Here is a 16,652-nt window from a genome sequence, read left to right on the forward strand (position 1 = left end):
ACTGTTCTAAATTGCTGTTTCTAGGTTATCTGAACCTAGAGCTAGGTTGTCTGAACCTAGAGGCGACTGTGGGAGCCCACCCATTGGACCGTAGTCCCATATAAGCTAGAATAAACTGATTTACTAATTTAGATGCTTCTAATGCATTCACTGTGCTAATAAAAATGCCTAAGTTGTATTCTTTTCTAAGCTGGTTATTTAATCGAACACCTAGTGTGCTTTAACTCCCCTCTCTATTAGGGAGACTACCTTTAGGCACCCAACAGCATCTAAACTTCCAACTGAAGGAGAAAAGACATGTCCGGCCCATCTAAAGGTACTCACTAAATCCCTAAACCTGCGAGGAGGGTTAAATACACCCTATGTGTCGAAAACATATGCATATAACTAAACTAATGCACAGAAAATCAAACGGTAGCTATTATACTGCAGGTGAGGGGTTTCTTACCTCCTGTTCGTAATTTCTTACGATTCTATTCGCTCTAATTCCGGTGGAGATGACCTTCTCGACGATCCGCTCACGTCTTTGCGTTCCTCTCGCGGAGAAGAACCTCTTTCGTGTTGGAGTCATCGCCGGAAGATGAACCTATGGACCTTGGGGCTGGGGCGCCGAGAGAAAGAGGAGAGGGAGAGGCGGCGGTGAGGTTTCGGTTGTGAGGGTTGAGAAGTTGCCGAACCCAAAAATAAACCAAACCCTACTTAAGTTTTTAATTTATATTAAGTGGGTAACTAGGCCCAACTCTAATATAAATTAAATCGTCTCCCTTTCCTTTCAGCACGGCCCTGCTGGGTTCACCGGTTACTAGCATTATCCCTTACACCATAGGTCTCGGGTTCGATTCCCGCCTAAGCTATTGTTAGAGTGTATACTAAAAGCCTAGCTTTTGGTATAAACATTAATCTAGAAATAAGAATCGCATTGGTCAAATGTCTACATTTATGATAAATGTAGTTGCTCAATTAATTTATATTGTAGATAACATGGTGTGTGGTGTCACATATAGAAGATCATGTTATCGGTTCCTTATAAATTATAAACAGTAGCTCACGACCAAGATGGAAAGGAACAAACCATTGGAAGGTCGTAGTGTAATTAGGTATTAGTTTATCTTAACTATATGATTACACTAGTACACTTAGAGTGTATTGAGTAGGACCATTTGAGGTCGTTCCTTTTATACTGACTTTATAAAAGAATAAAGACCTCAGTTATTATGGAAGTGTGTGCTCTTAATCCTAATATAATAACAAAGCACATATATTTGATATTTATTTCTTTAATTTATCAATGGGTGAGATTTAGTTCGATAAATCAATAAACCCGATAAGTTGGGAAATGATATCACTTATAGTGTGTGTTGTTGATTATAGAAGGAAACTGTGTCCTAGAGATACTAGGTTGATAATGTCCTCAAGAGGAGCTCATAAGGATTGTCATGTTAAACCCTGCAAGTGGACTTAGTCCGACATGATAATAAGGTTGAGTGGTACTACTCTTGGACTTAGATATTAATTAAATGAGTTGTCAGTAACTCACTTAATTAGTGGACATTCGATATCTTAAACACAGGGAGACTAACACGCTCATAATAAGAAGGAGCCCAAAATGTAATTTGGGATTGGTGCGGTAGTTCAATAATAGTTCTTTAGTGGAATGAATTATTATTGATGAAATTAAGTTGTGTGTTCGGGGCGAACACGGGATGCTTAATTTCATCGGGAGACCAAAACCAATTCCTCCTCTCGGTCCCTATCGTAGCCTCTAGTATATAGAGATTTATACCCACCGCATACCCACCTTCTTACCCATTCAATGGGGCCGGCCAAGCTAGCTTGGAACCCAAGCTAGGGCCGGCCAAGATCAAGTGGATGAGTCATGTAGGTGGCCGGCCAAAGCTTGGGTCCCAAGCTTAGGTGGCCGGCAACTAGAATATTAAAAGGATTTTTATTAAAATTATTTCTTATGTGGATATCATGATTTTAAAAGAGAGTTTAAAAATTAAAAATTTCCTTTTATAACTTTCTACAAAAGATTAAGAGAAGAGATTAATCTCTTTCCTTATTTGTAGATTAAAAGGATGGTTTTAATTTTTGGTAAAAACTTTCCTTATTTGTAAATCATCTACATGTTTAAAAGAGAGTTTAAAATTTGAAATCTTTCCTTATTTGTTGATTAAAGGAGGATTTTAAATTTTAAGAAAACTTTCATTTTTAACCATGTTTATGATTTAAAAGAAAGTTTAAAAATTAATAATTCTCTTTTATTAGTTTCTACAAAAGATTGAGAAAAGATTTGATATCTTTCCTTATTTGTAGATTAAAAGAGATTTTAATTTTTAGAGATAACTTTCTTTTTATCCACATGTTTAAAAGAAAGATTTTAATTTATTAAATTTCCTTTTTATTAACCAATCATGAAGGGATAAAATTATTGGAGAAATTTTTATAAATTTCTAGAAACAAATTAGGAAGTTTTAATTTTTGTTTTAATTAAAACTTTCCTTGATTTGTGGATTGTAGGTGGCCGGCCAAATAAGTTGGAAAAAGGAAATTAATTTTTTAATTAATTTTTCTTTTTCATGGCAAAAGAATTAAGGAAGGTTTTATTAATTTTCCTTATTTGCCAAGACCAAGGATTATAAAAGAGGGGGTAGAGAAGGCTTCATGTGAACAACCTCTATTATTTCTCTCCCTCTTTTCCTTGGTGTTGTGGCCGGCCAACCTCTCTTCCTCTCTTCCTCTTGGTGGTGGCCAAACCTTCTCTATTTGCTTGGAGCTCTTGTGGTGGCCGGATACTACTTGGAGAAGAAGAAGAAGAAGGAGAGAAAGCTTGTATCCCTTGGAGCTTGGTTGGTGGAAAAATATCTTCATCTTTTGGAAGCTTTGTGCTTGGCCGAAACTTGAAGAAAGGAGAAGAAGGTGCTTTGGTGGATTCTCATCTCGGAAGATCGTTGCCCACACAACGTCCGAGGTTAGAAGAGGAATACGGTAGAAGATCAAGAGGTCTTTCTAAAAGGTATAACTAGTATTTTTTCTTTCCGCATCATACTAGTTATTTTTGGAAATAATACCAAATACAAGAGGCTTACGATTCTAGTATTTCGAATATGTTTTTCGAAGTAGTGTTCTTTTGTTTTATTTTTCCTTGTGATTTGATTGTTCTTTTCGGTTAACCTAAAGTTATTTTAGGAAATTAAATATTAGATTTCTATAAAAGGTTTTGTCTAGTCGGTGGTGGTTGCTCCCATATCCAAGAAGGCCATGTGCCTCGCCACGTCAGTACTGGGAACCAATTATGGAAATTAATATTTAATTAAATTAATAACTTAAGGTGATTTGGGTCGAACGTGTTAAGTTCCGCAGGAGATCCAAGTCAAAACCTAAAAGAACAAATAGATTAAGTTTTGGATCAAACGTGTTAAGTTCCGCAGGCGATCCAAAATTTAATTTAAAAGAACATATGGTAGCTAGGAAAAGGTTCAGACCTTTGTACAAAATTTTTGTACAGTGGAACCTCTAGGCTTTCCGAGTAGCAACCAACAGCTATTTTGCGGTTCTAATTATTTTTTTGTTGCTTCCGCTACTCGAAAAATTCCGGAAAAATATCTAAAAATTCCAGAAAAATCATAGAATATTTATAATGCAGTTTCGAGAATTTTCGGGCATTACACTTGGTTCTCTCTTTGTATGACTTGGCATGTTCGTAAGCATCTTGAGGTATCTCTTTCAATTCATTCAGTTAAAGTTTTCTTTTCTCTCCATCCATTTTTAGATCAAAATTTAGCCATTTAATTGCCCAATAGGCTCTATTCTCCAATTTTGTCAGGAGATGATAAGGCTTCCCATAAACTAATCGGAATAAGGTCATACCAATGGGAGTCTTATAGGCATTCTGATATTCCCATAAGGCATTGATCCTGTCTGAGAAGCTGGATAAAATGGAGAGCCGAGAAAAAAAAAACCTACTGCTGATGGAGAATAATACCTATGGAACGCCGATCCGAGAAACCCAAAGCGGATCCAAGAAGATGAAGCGACAAGAGTGTCCTCTCGATGCAAGATACCAATGGCGATGAAGAGATCCGATCGAAGAACACCCAGATTCGGAGCTCCCAAGGCTTCCTGCGCACAAGAGACCAACCAACACTACTGTCAGTGACCTAAGACCGGGGTGGGAATCCCTGGCTAAGCCCTCCGACGCTCAAGTCAGTGATCTCTCTTGGTGTGGAAGAAGGAGGAAGAAGATGAACAGTAGTTGAAAAATTAGGGTTATGAATGTGCGCAATGATGTGAACTTACCCAGCCAACGGAGAGGATTCCCCTTTTTATACCACTTTATATAACCTCCGTAGTCATGAAGTGGACTCCGGTTTGTTAGAATTTGTTATGAGATGACGTAAGCTGCGTACTTGTAGTAAATGACTTTTAAGGATTCTTTTTTGTACCCCAGATGTACCTTCTTTGTCGTCTAGTACCTGCAAAATAGTCTAAAAACACATTTCCCGCCAAAGTATATAACACCTGTTATACAATCATGTACTGCAAATATCTTCATTAACTAAAATATTTACTTCTATCCTGTTTCATAGGTCCTTTAAAGTGTTTCTATTGCTCATACATGCCCCTCCTGTTTTTGCTATATCAGAGACGACTTAATGTACTCATGTTCCTTGTATCAGTCGGAGCTGGGCTTAACTAGGTTTGATTAATTATTATTACCTCTTATGAAGCTCCTGGGGCAATGCTTGTCTGGGCTCCTTTATGTTTATTATTCTAGCTAGCCCTAAGCTATATGTTGATTGATATGGGTCTGCCTCTTCGGAGGTATATCCCGGCCGATATTGGCCTTCCTTTCTTAAAGGCATGTCTCGATCGATATTGGCCTGCTTCCTTAGAGGTATATCTCGACCGATATTGACCTACCTCTTTTGAGGTATATCCTGACCGATATTGACCTTCCTTCTCAAAGGTATGTTTCGATTGATACTAGTCTACTCATTCAGAAGTATATCCCGGCCGATATTGGCCTACTTCCTTTGAGGTATATCCCGGCCAATATTGGCCTACTCCTTTTGAGGCATATGCTGATCGATATGGGTCTTCCTCCTTGGAGGCATATCTCGGCCGATATCGACCTACCTCTTTTGAGGTATATCTCGGCCGATATTGACCTTCCTTCTCAAAGGTATGTTTCTATTGATACTAGTCTACTCATTCGGAAGTATATCCCGGTCGATATTGGCCGACTTCCTTTGAGGCATATCCCGGCCGATATTGGCCTACTCCCTTTAAGGCATATGCTGATCGATATGCACTATGTGAAAAATGACGTTTTCTTCACCACGATTTACTTCATCAATTTAAATATACGAGGTAAAAGTGTATAAGCAACTTCGCTGAAAAAACTGACGAAGTATATACAAATATAGACTTCGCATATTTAAAAACGCGGGCTTCGCTTTAAATTGAAATAAGCTATTACTTTGGAAAGTTGTTAAATACCGAAGTAGTAACGTCGTGAATAGAATTTTTAGTGTTTACTCTGAAGCAATAGTACAAGAGTTAACTTTTATTTTGAGACCACTTTTATTTCCCCCCACTTTTTCGTTAACTTCCCTCTGCCGAAATAAGGTTGGACCTCCTCTTCCTTCCCCTTCATTTCAGTCCTCTCCGTTCCCTCTCGTTAGGGCTTCCCTCTGCCGAAATAAGGTTGGACCTCCTCTTCCTTCCCCTTCATTTCAGTCCTCTCCGTTCCCTCTCATTAGGGCTTCCAATTTGGAGTCTTAGGCAACAGAGACGAAGGTTTCCTCGTTAGGGCTTCCAAAATAAGGTTTGGCAACTTGAACTTTCTTACGCAGGGTTTAGGTTGCAAGTGTTTGAGATATACCGTATGTTTTCTTTCCTTCGATTTCTTTTTCTTATTCTTCTTCTTTTTCTCCTCCTTTATTTTGCAAAATCATGTTTTACACGGTCTCCAATTTGTTGTAGGTTTGGTGCTATTCTTCCAACAAAGACAAGTGTTTGGAAATTTTTTTTGCTTTTTTTTTTCATTCTCTATGTTTACGAGGTCATTACCTAAAAATACGCATGCTTTCAAGTTAGAGTAAGACATGTGTTGTACTCTTACTCCTTCAAGTTGTCCCTCAAAATCTCAGTTCCACATGTATTAATTTTTCTTTAAAAAAAATACCTGCCTCCTAATGCAAGCAAGCATAGCACCAGTTGAATTTAAATATCAACTATAGAAGATGGATTGTTTTCCCATGAGATAGCAAAAACTAATGTAACTAATGTGTGTTTTTGTTTCCTTGTTCAGACAATTTGCTAAGCAACCATCAACATTCATATACAAATCAATATTGCTAGAACACTCACCTTTATAATTTCTATTTTGTCCTTGCTCTCTCGGTGACCACTACACTCCTATTCAAATCTTGATGATGAATGCCTCCTTTCTTTATATAAATGTGATCAGATACTTTATCTTTGTCCTCTTGAAATGGATTGAAATAAAACAGAGATGCATCCAATTTCTATCTAATGCCTTGTGTTGTATACTCGATCCACACTAGGTATAATTTGATAAAGAGTGATTACATCTCTCTATTATTTGCTACTCTCTTTGGCATAAGATAGCTTAGCATTTTCTCCACTAGGTAGATGATGATAATAACTTTTAAATACAACATTCACTAATAGTTATAGTAAATTCTCACCATCCTAACATAATTTGTCTTTGTGCTACCTGTTTCATCCACTATGAAGATCCCAAATACAGCATTTTAGAATCAGACAATCTCAACTATGCTATCACTTATTGAGATTAAATGTGTAACTGCTCCATCCAGCACAAATACAACAATTTAATTTAACAATTTCTAACTATGATACCACTTAAGATAAATAATTTAATAAAATTCAAAGTAAATCTTTGGCTAAAAAAAATATGAGAGTAAAAATACAATAAAACTAAATAAAATTACTATTCACACTTTCTATAGTTACATCTCAAACCTTTCCTAACTCCTCAGGATGACAAAAAAAGTTCTAATAAAAAAACTTGTGTAAGCTCTCTGAAAATATATCACACAACTTGTACAAATGCAACCCAGCATATCTCCTACATTCTGAAATGCTCCATCTATGAACAATTTATAACCACCATAAATTTCAAGAAATTTGGTTACAATTGGATTAAACGAACTCAAAACTGCTTCCATCACAAATTTCAACAATCACAACAGCATGATTATGAAAAACTAACTTTAAAATCAGAAATTAGAGGGGTTTTCTTTTACTACTATCAGGCTGAATGGTCTCCGACACTGGATTGCTGACAACCCAATAGATTCAATCTATTTAAGAGTGTTCATATGTTAAATGATTGAGTGTGCATGTTCGAAAAAAGACAAGTGTTTGGAAATTCAACTGGTGTCATGCTTTCGTTCTTTATATATCCACATATTGTACAAAATACGCATTATTTTTCTTCATGATGAGTAGAAAATATTGACAGCTGTTGGAATGAGTATAAAATATGGAACTGTGCTCGATATGAATTTGACTACCTTTTTGCAGTCTTACTCTAACGTTTGCTTAACATATATGTAGTATCTTCAGGTTTTGATCAAAGAACACATTGAGCTAGCGGTAAATAATTTTAGAATGATAATTCTGAAGAAGTTTCTTGGGATTCTGTTGTACTATAATGGATAAATCCTGGATTTACTTAGATAGGAGGTCCAAAGAGTAGGAGGAGGGTCTGGAACAATTCATTAGAAGTTGTTTGCAGAATCCACATATCGACTCCAATTTAATTCATTGTCCTTGTTGCAAATGTATGAATCTTAAAAAGGGAGCGGTTATGTGGATTCGGGAGCATCTTTACTTCAATGGTTTCAGTAAAAATTATTTGAATTGGATTTGGCATGGTGAGACTGTGGAGAAGGATAGATTAAATTCGAGTGTCAACCAAGAGCCAACTGATAATTGTCATGATGATTTTGAAACTGTTAATTTGTGTGAGGCAGCGTATGATAACCATACAGAAAATCCAGAAGCATTTATGAAGTTTTTGGAGGAAGCAGAGAAGCCACTGTATAAGGGATGCAAACGTTATACAAAGTTTAGTGCACTTGTAAAACTATACAATACCAAAGCAAGGCATGGGATGAGTGATGTTCTATTTTCAAATCTACTAGCAGATTTTGGGGACATGCTGCCAGATAACCACAATCTGCCATCGTCAATTTATAAAGCAAAGAAGACGTTGAGTTGTTTGGCTTTGAGTCATGAAAAGATTCATGCTTGTTCCAATGATTGCATCCTTTATAGGAAACAATATAAAGACTGCGTAAGCTGCCCGAAATGTGGCTTATCAAGATGGAAGCTAACCAAGAAAAATGTTGAGAAGAAAGGTGTTCCTGCCAAAGTGGTTTGGTATTTCCCTCCCATACCAAGATTTAAGCGAATGTTTAAATCTTTAGAAACTTCCAGAAATTTAACATGGCATGCAGATAGCACAAGAGTTGTTGGTCAGTTACGCTATCCAATTGATTCATCGTCATGGAAATTGGTGGATCATATGTGGCCCGACTTTAGAAGTGAGGTAAGAAATATTCGCCTGGCACTTGCAGCCGATGGAATTAATCCTCACAGCAATATTAGTAGTCGCTACAATTGCTGGCCAATCATGTTGGCCACATATAATTTGCCTCCAGACATGTGCATGAAAAGGAAATTCATCATGCTAACGATGCTCATTTCAGGGTCGAAACAGCCTGGAAACGATATCGACGTCTACCTTGAGGTTCTGGTTGATGATTTGCAGCTCTTGTGGGAAGGAGTTGATGGAGTTTATGATGCTTATCGGAGGGAGGTTTTCACTCTTAAAGCAGTTCTTTTATGGACCATCAACGACTTTCCTGCATATGGTAACCTTAGTGGATGTACTACACATGGTTATTACGCATGCCCAATATGTGGTGAGGATACTTATGCAAAGCACTTACCAAATGGGAAGAAAATGTCATTTGCTGGGCATAGACGATTCCTACCATGATTTCATCCATATCGGAGGCAAATAAAGGAGTTTAATGGCATGGAGGAACTTGGTGAAGCAGGTAGGCCATTATCTAGAATTAAGTTGTTTGACAAGCTTTCAGACATAACATGTGAGTTTGGAAAGAAAACAAGTGTGAAGGGGAAAATAAGGAAAAAAGCAAAGGAGAATATTGTGGAAGACATTGAAGAAGAAAAGTATGTTGGAGCTACAAATTTCAGTAAATGTTGGAAGAAGAAGTCAATTTTTTCCAATCTTCCATACTGGAAATACCTACATGTTAGGCATTGTCTCGATGTTATGCACATTGAGAAAAACGTTTTCGAGTCTCTGATTAATACTTTGATGAACATCAAGGGAAAAACCAAGGACAATGTGGCAGCTAGGTTGGACATGGTTCAGATGGGAATTAGACCTCAATTGGCTCCTAAAATTGGTGAGAAAAGAACATATCTACCTCCTGCAGCATGCTCATTCACAAAAAATGAGAGATTACAAGTATGTAGGTCATTAATGGATATAAAAGTTCCGGAAGGTTTCTCATCAAACATGAAGAATCTTGTCTGCATGGATGAGATGAAGCTGAGTAGCTTGAAATCACATGATTCTCATGTTATAATGCAGCACTTCCTGCCAATAGTCATACGTAATTCTCTGCCAAAATATGTTAGATATGCTGTCATAAGATTATGCTTCTTCTTCAAAGATATTTGTTGCAAGATTATCGATGTAGCCAAGTTAGATAAGCTGCAATCTGACTTGATCGTTACACTCTGCTTATTGGAGCAGTATTTCCCCCCTTCTTTCTTCGATATCATGCTCCACTTAACAGTTCATCTTGTTCGTGAAGTCCAATTATGTGGACCAGTCTACTTCAGATGGATGTACCCATTTGAAAGATGCATGAAGGTGTTGAAAAGTTACGTAGGCAGTCGAAAATATCCGGAAGGTTGCATTGTTCGGAGATATGCAGCAGAAGAAGCAGTTGAATTTTGTTCAGAATATCTCAATGACCTTGATCCTGTTGGGGTCCCTAAATCACTACGTGACCCAAACACAAGCATTCCTGGATTCTCAGCAAGCAATTCATCAATCATCGTCCAACAAATTGATCTCCAACAAGCACACTTGACTGTTCTAGAAAATACAGAAGAAATATCTCCATACATTATGTAAGTGTACTGCATAACTAATAATTATATGTACTTGGCAGTCCATATGTATTCATGAAAATAAAACTTTAGAAGTAAAATTCTTCAGTGAACACAAATCCTTCTTGAAGACAATGTTTCCCAAGAAACAGAAAGATGCAAGGTGGATACAAGATGCTCATAATAAGAGGTTCATTGACTGGTTTCGTGCAAAGGTGATGTAGAAGATGCTAACATACAATATTTGTTAATCATTGTTTTGATCACACTAATTAATAGGAATGCATGTCAGGTGGCTGCTGAAATCGATAGTTGCAATGGTGGAATGACATCGTCATTGAGATGGCTGGCCCATGGACCACGTGTGCGAGTCTTAAAGTGTGATAGCTATGTCATAAATGGCAATTTATACCAAACAAAAGAGCGGGATGATGAGAAAGTTTGTCAAAACAGTGGTGTTTCTCTACTTGCCAACACGATGCTTGTTTGTAGTGCCAAAGATAAGAATCCCGTGTTAGAGAATGTGACTTTTTATGGAGTTATTGAAGAGATATGGGAACTAGACTATCATCAATTTCAAGTTCCTCTTTTCAAGTGCGCATGGGTATCAAATGACAAAGGAATACAATAAAATGATGAATGTGGCTTCACCTTAGTTAATCTGAACAAATGAGGCCACCAGAAGGATGAATTTGTGCTTGCAAATCAAGTTAGACAAGTATTTTATGTTGCTGACCCACTGAACAAAGGGTGGTCAATAGTGCTTCAAGTTCCAAATAGATGTTACGAGGGAGAAGTGGATCTTTGGACCATAATTCCCGAAGCTCGACCAATTGATAATGTTGATATTCATTGTATTCCTACACATGAAGGATACTTTAGATCTTCTAAAGAGGGTTTCTTTGTAACAAACAAGAAAAAATGATGTTTTCCACTTTTATGTCATCTGCATTAATATTTATTGTTTTTACTAGTATTATTTTTACTTGTTCGTATATGTTAATGTTATTATTTGTATCACGTCTTATTTTATTATATTGTCACTACAGACTTTATATACCGTTATCTCATTATTTATTTTCCTATATGCAGGGAAAAGAACAATGCGTCCTAAAAAATAGCGAAAAATAGCAAAATATGATGAGCCACGTGTAGTTGAGGACACCGAACTACACCAAGATGCTGATGGGTTAGCAGCTGTAGAGCTACGAGGAGAGACTGAAATAGAACAACCTCCTATTACTGGGCAGAAGAAGACTCGGGGGCCTACATCAATGTGCAGACTTATTGCTACTGCAAGATGGGGAAAAAAGTCGACGATTGAATATGATAACATAGGAGGACCTGTGTACAATGAAAATGGGAAGGCACTACAATCTTTCATAGGCTTTGTTGTTAGATCCATGGTGCCTATTAACATAAAGTCATGGCCCACTGTTCCAGAGAACATGAAACAGAAAGTGTGGGAAGAAATATCGGTGAGTATAATCCAATAATACACTTCCTTATGAGATTGCTTATGTTTTTTTTTCATTGTGATTTTTTCAATATACAAACTGATAGGAATTACTGCTGTGTGTTACAGAATGTCTTCGACTTAGCACCTCAAAGCGAGGCGGCAGCGATGAGTTCAGCAGGCCAGAAATGGAGAGACTTCAAAAACAAACTCAACAGTAGGTTTGTCTGGCCATATAGAGATAATCCTGAAAAACTGAGGTCACCACCGGAGCAGTATCAGATCCCATCTACAATTTGGAAAGCTTTTGTTGATGAGAGGCTACATCCATCTTGGGAGGTACTTGATGATATTATCATGTTATATTTAAATTATTATTTGCACCAAGATTTAAAACATTTAGGGCATTTAATTAACAAAATAAAGTTCTGTATATAATAAGTTCATGTACAGCAGGAATATATATAATAAGTTCATCATACTCCATCCTATTGTTTTTAAATTCTAGCCATTCTTCTAAAAATTTACTTTTTTTTACGTGACATAGGTCACTCATGAAAAACAAAAGGAACGGGCGAGCAATTGCAAGTATTATCACAAAATGTCTCGCAAGGGATACATTGGATTGGAGACTGAATTGGTAATCCATGGAACATTATATTATCCTTTTCATGTAGTACGCCATGTTTTAAATGATCATTTTTTGAAATTGTAGAGGCAGAGAAAAATATTCAGGGAGGATGAGGAAGTTGATAGGTCATTCCTTTGGCGTAAGGCCCACGAAGACAAATCTGGAAACATCACAAATACAGAGACTGCTGAAGTTGCTGAAAAAATTGTATTATTTTAGTTTTATTTCAAGTTCATTCATAATAAGTGAAAAAAGTGTCTTCATTGGGTATTTAATGTTACCTCCATATTTGTAGGACGATTTGTTGGACAAAAAAAAGAGGGGAGAGTTCATATCTTCTGGAAGCAATGACGTACTAACTACTGCATTAGGGAGCCAAGAACCTTACGGAAGGGTTAGAGGTGTAGGGGGATTTGTGAAGCCCCAAGTCTACTTCAAAACTCCAAGGAAGAAGAGGGAGTTGGTGTCAAAGGCTTTGGCTGAAAACTTCAAAGAGCAAGCGGAGGAAACAAAGATTTTGAAAGCTGAAGTTGAAAAACTGAAGGCTCTTCTTGCTCAATTTATGCCAGAAACAAGTGATCGAGTTTCTGAACGTGTAGCATCTAATAAGTCATCGCACATGGCAGTTCAAATATTGGAAGATGATGTGGAAGTTTTTGAATGCTACAATTCATTCAATCAGGTTTTGTATTATATTTGGTACATTAAATTTGTTTCCTAGCTTCAGATATTAAAAGATAATATCTTATTATTCAGGGGAAAAATGTCATTTGGCTCTGAAGAATAAGGGGAATGTGGTGGCATATGGCACGATAGTATCCGACGGAGGCCCAAATGTAATGCTGCACAATGCTCCACTTGGGGAAGGCAACTTAAAGGTGTCTGTTGATGTTGTTTTACAGGAGGAAGCAGAGCTTCCAATTCCACTTAAGTCGGGACCAACAGTAATGGTAGATGCTGTTGGAACTGTGGTTGGCTGGCCAAAAGAATTGGTGATATTTCCGACGACAAAGGTATTTTCAGTTCACTTTTCTGTTGCTATAGTTATATATTTTACTACAATTATTTAAAATTACAGAAAAAGGAGAAACCTGCACCACCATTTGCTATTTTGGAGGTTCCTGATGAGAAAAATAAATTCAAGGAAGTTGAAAGTGCTCTACCAATGCCATGCAAGTTTTTGTATTCTTTTGTTGTTAGACTGATGACTGAGGAGGAGACCATTCCTATCGAATTTGATGAAGCCATGTTTGGACGTAATGTGAGTACATCGTTGTTGAGAGAGGATATCATGCGCTGTATGGAAATGAGAGAGATAGGGTCCAGGCAAATATTGGTTTACATGGGGTAAGTTATGTCTTATATACAATTCTTCTCTTTGCATGAGTTCATGTCTTAAGTAACCATGTTTTTTATTACTTGAATGCAGTTACTTGTACAAGTACTTGAAGGAAACAAACAGGGTTGAGTATGTGTCGTTTGTGGATCCCAACAAAATACCAGCCGCTCAAGATGACAGTACCTCTTCACAACACATTGCTAATCAGTTGAAAGCATCAAACGGAGACAGCATATGCCTTATCCCATACAACACTGGGTATATTTTTAATCCCTGCTCAATTCATAATACATAGTAGCTTAGCTATATATTGACAATCGTGCAGGAACCACTGGATCTTGACCGTTCTAAACCAGGACAAAGATACAATTTATTTGTTGGACTCAATGGGTAATAGGAACCGAGATAACGCTTGGAAAACTACAGTGTGGAAGTATGTTTTAGATTATGTAGATTATGAATAGATTGATTAGCAAATATGAAATGAAATAAGTTCTATTTTTACAATGTAGTGGACTGAGGACGTACCTTTGTATGAGGGGTAATCCAAAACGACCAACTTTCAAACAATTGACGGTATGTCTTATTGAAAACATGCATTCCTGGTTCTTATATATTTGGTTTTTCACTTTGCATTAACTTTGATTCATTAGGGTAATCTCAAACAACAAGGTTGTGTTGAATGTGGATACTGTGTCATGCGGTACATGAAGGAGATTGTTGAATGTGAGGATCTACAGTTGGAGAGGAAGGTGTGTGAATTTCTTCCATTTTGAACAGGAATGCACATACTGAATCAAATCGTTCACGCCCTGCTACTGCTTTCTTCTCATGCTTTGATATGGCTTCTTTCCTTCTTTTTTTTCCTCGCCCTTAGATGACACCCTGTTTATGGTTTTATACAAAACTGTGTTATGCATAGTTCTATTAGTAGCTGGGGGAAATTAGTAACTGATTTGGGCATGGTTACCTTATAGACCTAATAAACTATTAAATTTCTGCTTGCCGATGATTGAGAATATAGAAGGCTGTCAAGGAACAACTATAATAGTCTTGCTATTAGCACTAATGTTATAAAATGCTTTTAATTAATACTAGTCATTTGCTAATAACAATGACAAAACCTTTCTAGACACGTGCTTAGTTTAAATCAAATCTAATAGAACCTTAGGCATCAAAATATAAACTGTATTATGAGTTGAAATTTAGATGTTTTAAGATGAGAGACAAGGGATCATAAGTCATACCTCGATATTGAACATTATTTATGACCAAGGTGGGTAGAATACTGACATCTCCACGAGAACCATGCCCAAGCTACCATAAGAAAATGTTCAGCATATCAGCTAGGCTACTTGAAAGATCCAGTTATCTGTCCACACCGCTAATTCAGTACTTTTGTGTTGTGTGATTATTGAGCAAGTCTCATTGTACAATTTTTTGCTTTTTTGTCATAGTGCATGTGAAATTGAGAATGCAATACATTAATTTAACTAAGCATCTAATCACCATGCGATTGGAACTACTAAAACTTAAGGTTCAAAAAACTGTTGGATCATTTTTATTGCACATTTGATGAAATGTTATTGTTACTATAAGAGTGCATATAACAATACATATTTATTTGTCTTATCATGCTTTTATTAATTTAATTCATGATTTTTTTGTCAACTTACTGTGTTTTGATTTAGTGTTTTCAGTTACAAAACATAACATGATGGTTCTTTCTAAATTGCAGTTTGCAGGTTGTGTGAAGAACCAGTACTATACGCAGACACAATATGATGACGTGAGAATCGAATGGAGTGAATTTGTGTACTCGTATTTGAAGTGAATTGCAAGTTGTGTGAATGAACCAGTACATGTTTTTGGTTTTTTATAGCTTATTTTGATCATATTTAGGGAGATTTGTTTTGTATAAACATATGCTGAAATCATGACTTATTTTGATCAAGGCTTATGAAGTTACCTTTTGTGATGCTCAAAAATTACTGAAGTCTAAAAATAATGAAGTAAAAAGAGACAAAATACTTCACTTTATTCATAAAATCCGAAGTAAAATCTACTTATAACTTCGAAGCAATATAATTTGTTGCTGTAAAATAGTATCAACTACTTCGGTTATTACCAAAAATTTCGAAGTAGTATCTATCTATTACTTCGATCCAGAACGAAGCTAAATGTAATTTAATCGATAATTACTTCAGGAATTAACGATATATGACGAAGTAAAAGTAATCCATTTACTTCATTTTTAACCGAAGTTAAAGTAGGTATATTACTTCACAACAAATACTAAACGATGAAGTCGAAAAGGATTAATTACTTCGGTGTTTTTAAAAACCGACGAAGTTATATACACTTTTTACTTCGTAATATGTCCGAACCCGACACCCAATACGACTTCGTTTTTTCTGGGCCTACGACTTCGGAGTTTATCCGAAGTAAAATGAATCTTTTTACTACACGCGTGTCTACTTCGGTAAAAATAGGTCTTTTACTTCAGGTAATCAACGAAGTAAAAAGCCATTTTTCACATAGTGATGGGTCTTCCTCCTTGGAGGCATATCTCGGCCGATATCGACCTACCTCTTTTGAGGTATATCCCGGCCGATATTGACTTATCTTCTCCGTTTGGTTATATCCTTTCCCTTTCTTATCGGGGACCCATGAAACCTAACCCATATCACTAGCCTTCCCTTCAAGTCTAGTCGAAGGAGGTGTAGACGACTGACTAGACACAAGTCTGATTTTATTTTTTCCTACCCGTGACCCTGCCACAGATATTAAAGTGACCTCACAAATTTTATGTACAGCTATCTTGTGATCTTGAGTACAGTGATCCCGTGATCCTTAGTACAGTGATTCCTTGGGCCCTTTGATCCTTTAAATAAGGCAACAACCTTCTCTTCGTTCATCGCCTACCTTAGTTCTTTTCCTTCCTTTCTGATCTTTCTTGCTAAGAGTATGGCAGGCAACAACCTTCTCTTCGTTCATCGCCTACCTCAGTTCTT

General features: G+C 36.8%; 1 protein-coding gene and 1 long non-coding RNA gene across 2 annotated transcripts; both read left to right on the forward strand.

Moving 5' to 3' along the window:
• The first annotated feature begins 7,864 nt into the window (after positions 1 to 7,864).
• On the forward strand, positions 7,865 to 9,061 carry LOC122039303. The gene has a single exon (XM_042599110.1). The coding sequence runs from the start codon at positions 7,865 to 7,867 to the stop codon at positions 9,059 to 9,061; it is 1,197 nt and encodes a 398-aa protein (XP_042455044.1).
• A 3,204-nt stretch (positions 9,062 to 12,265) lies between these two features.
• LOC121974290 lies at positions 12,266 to 12,650 on the forward strand. Its single transcript, XR_006109979.1, has 3 exons — positions 12,266 to 12,308; positions 12,384 to 12,506; positions 12,595 to 12,650. It is a non-coding gene; the product is annotated as an uncharacterized LOC121974290 (long non-coding RNA).
• Positions 12,651 to 16,652: the final 4,002 nt, after the last annotated feature.

The sequence above is a fragment of the Zingiber officinale genome, chromosome 1B (genome assembly GCF_018446385.1).
Source record: "Zingiber officinale cultivar Zhangliang chromosome 1B, Zo_v1.1, whole genome shotgun sequence".
NCBI classification, from domain to species: Eukaryota; Viridiplantae; Streptophyta; class Magnoliopsida; order Zingiberales; family Zingiberaceae; genus Zingiber; species Zingiber officinale.

What these genes read in the sequence shown, in the direction of transcription:
- LOC122039303 (XM_042599110.1), top strand. Translation starts at nt 7,865, where the DNA reads ATGTGGATTCGGGAGCATCTTTACTTCAATGGTTTCAGTAAAAATTAT.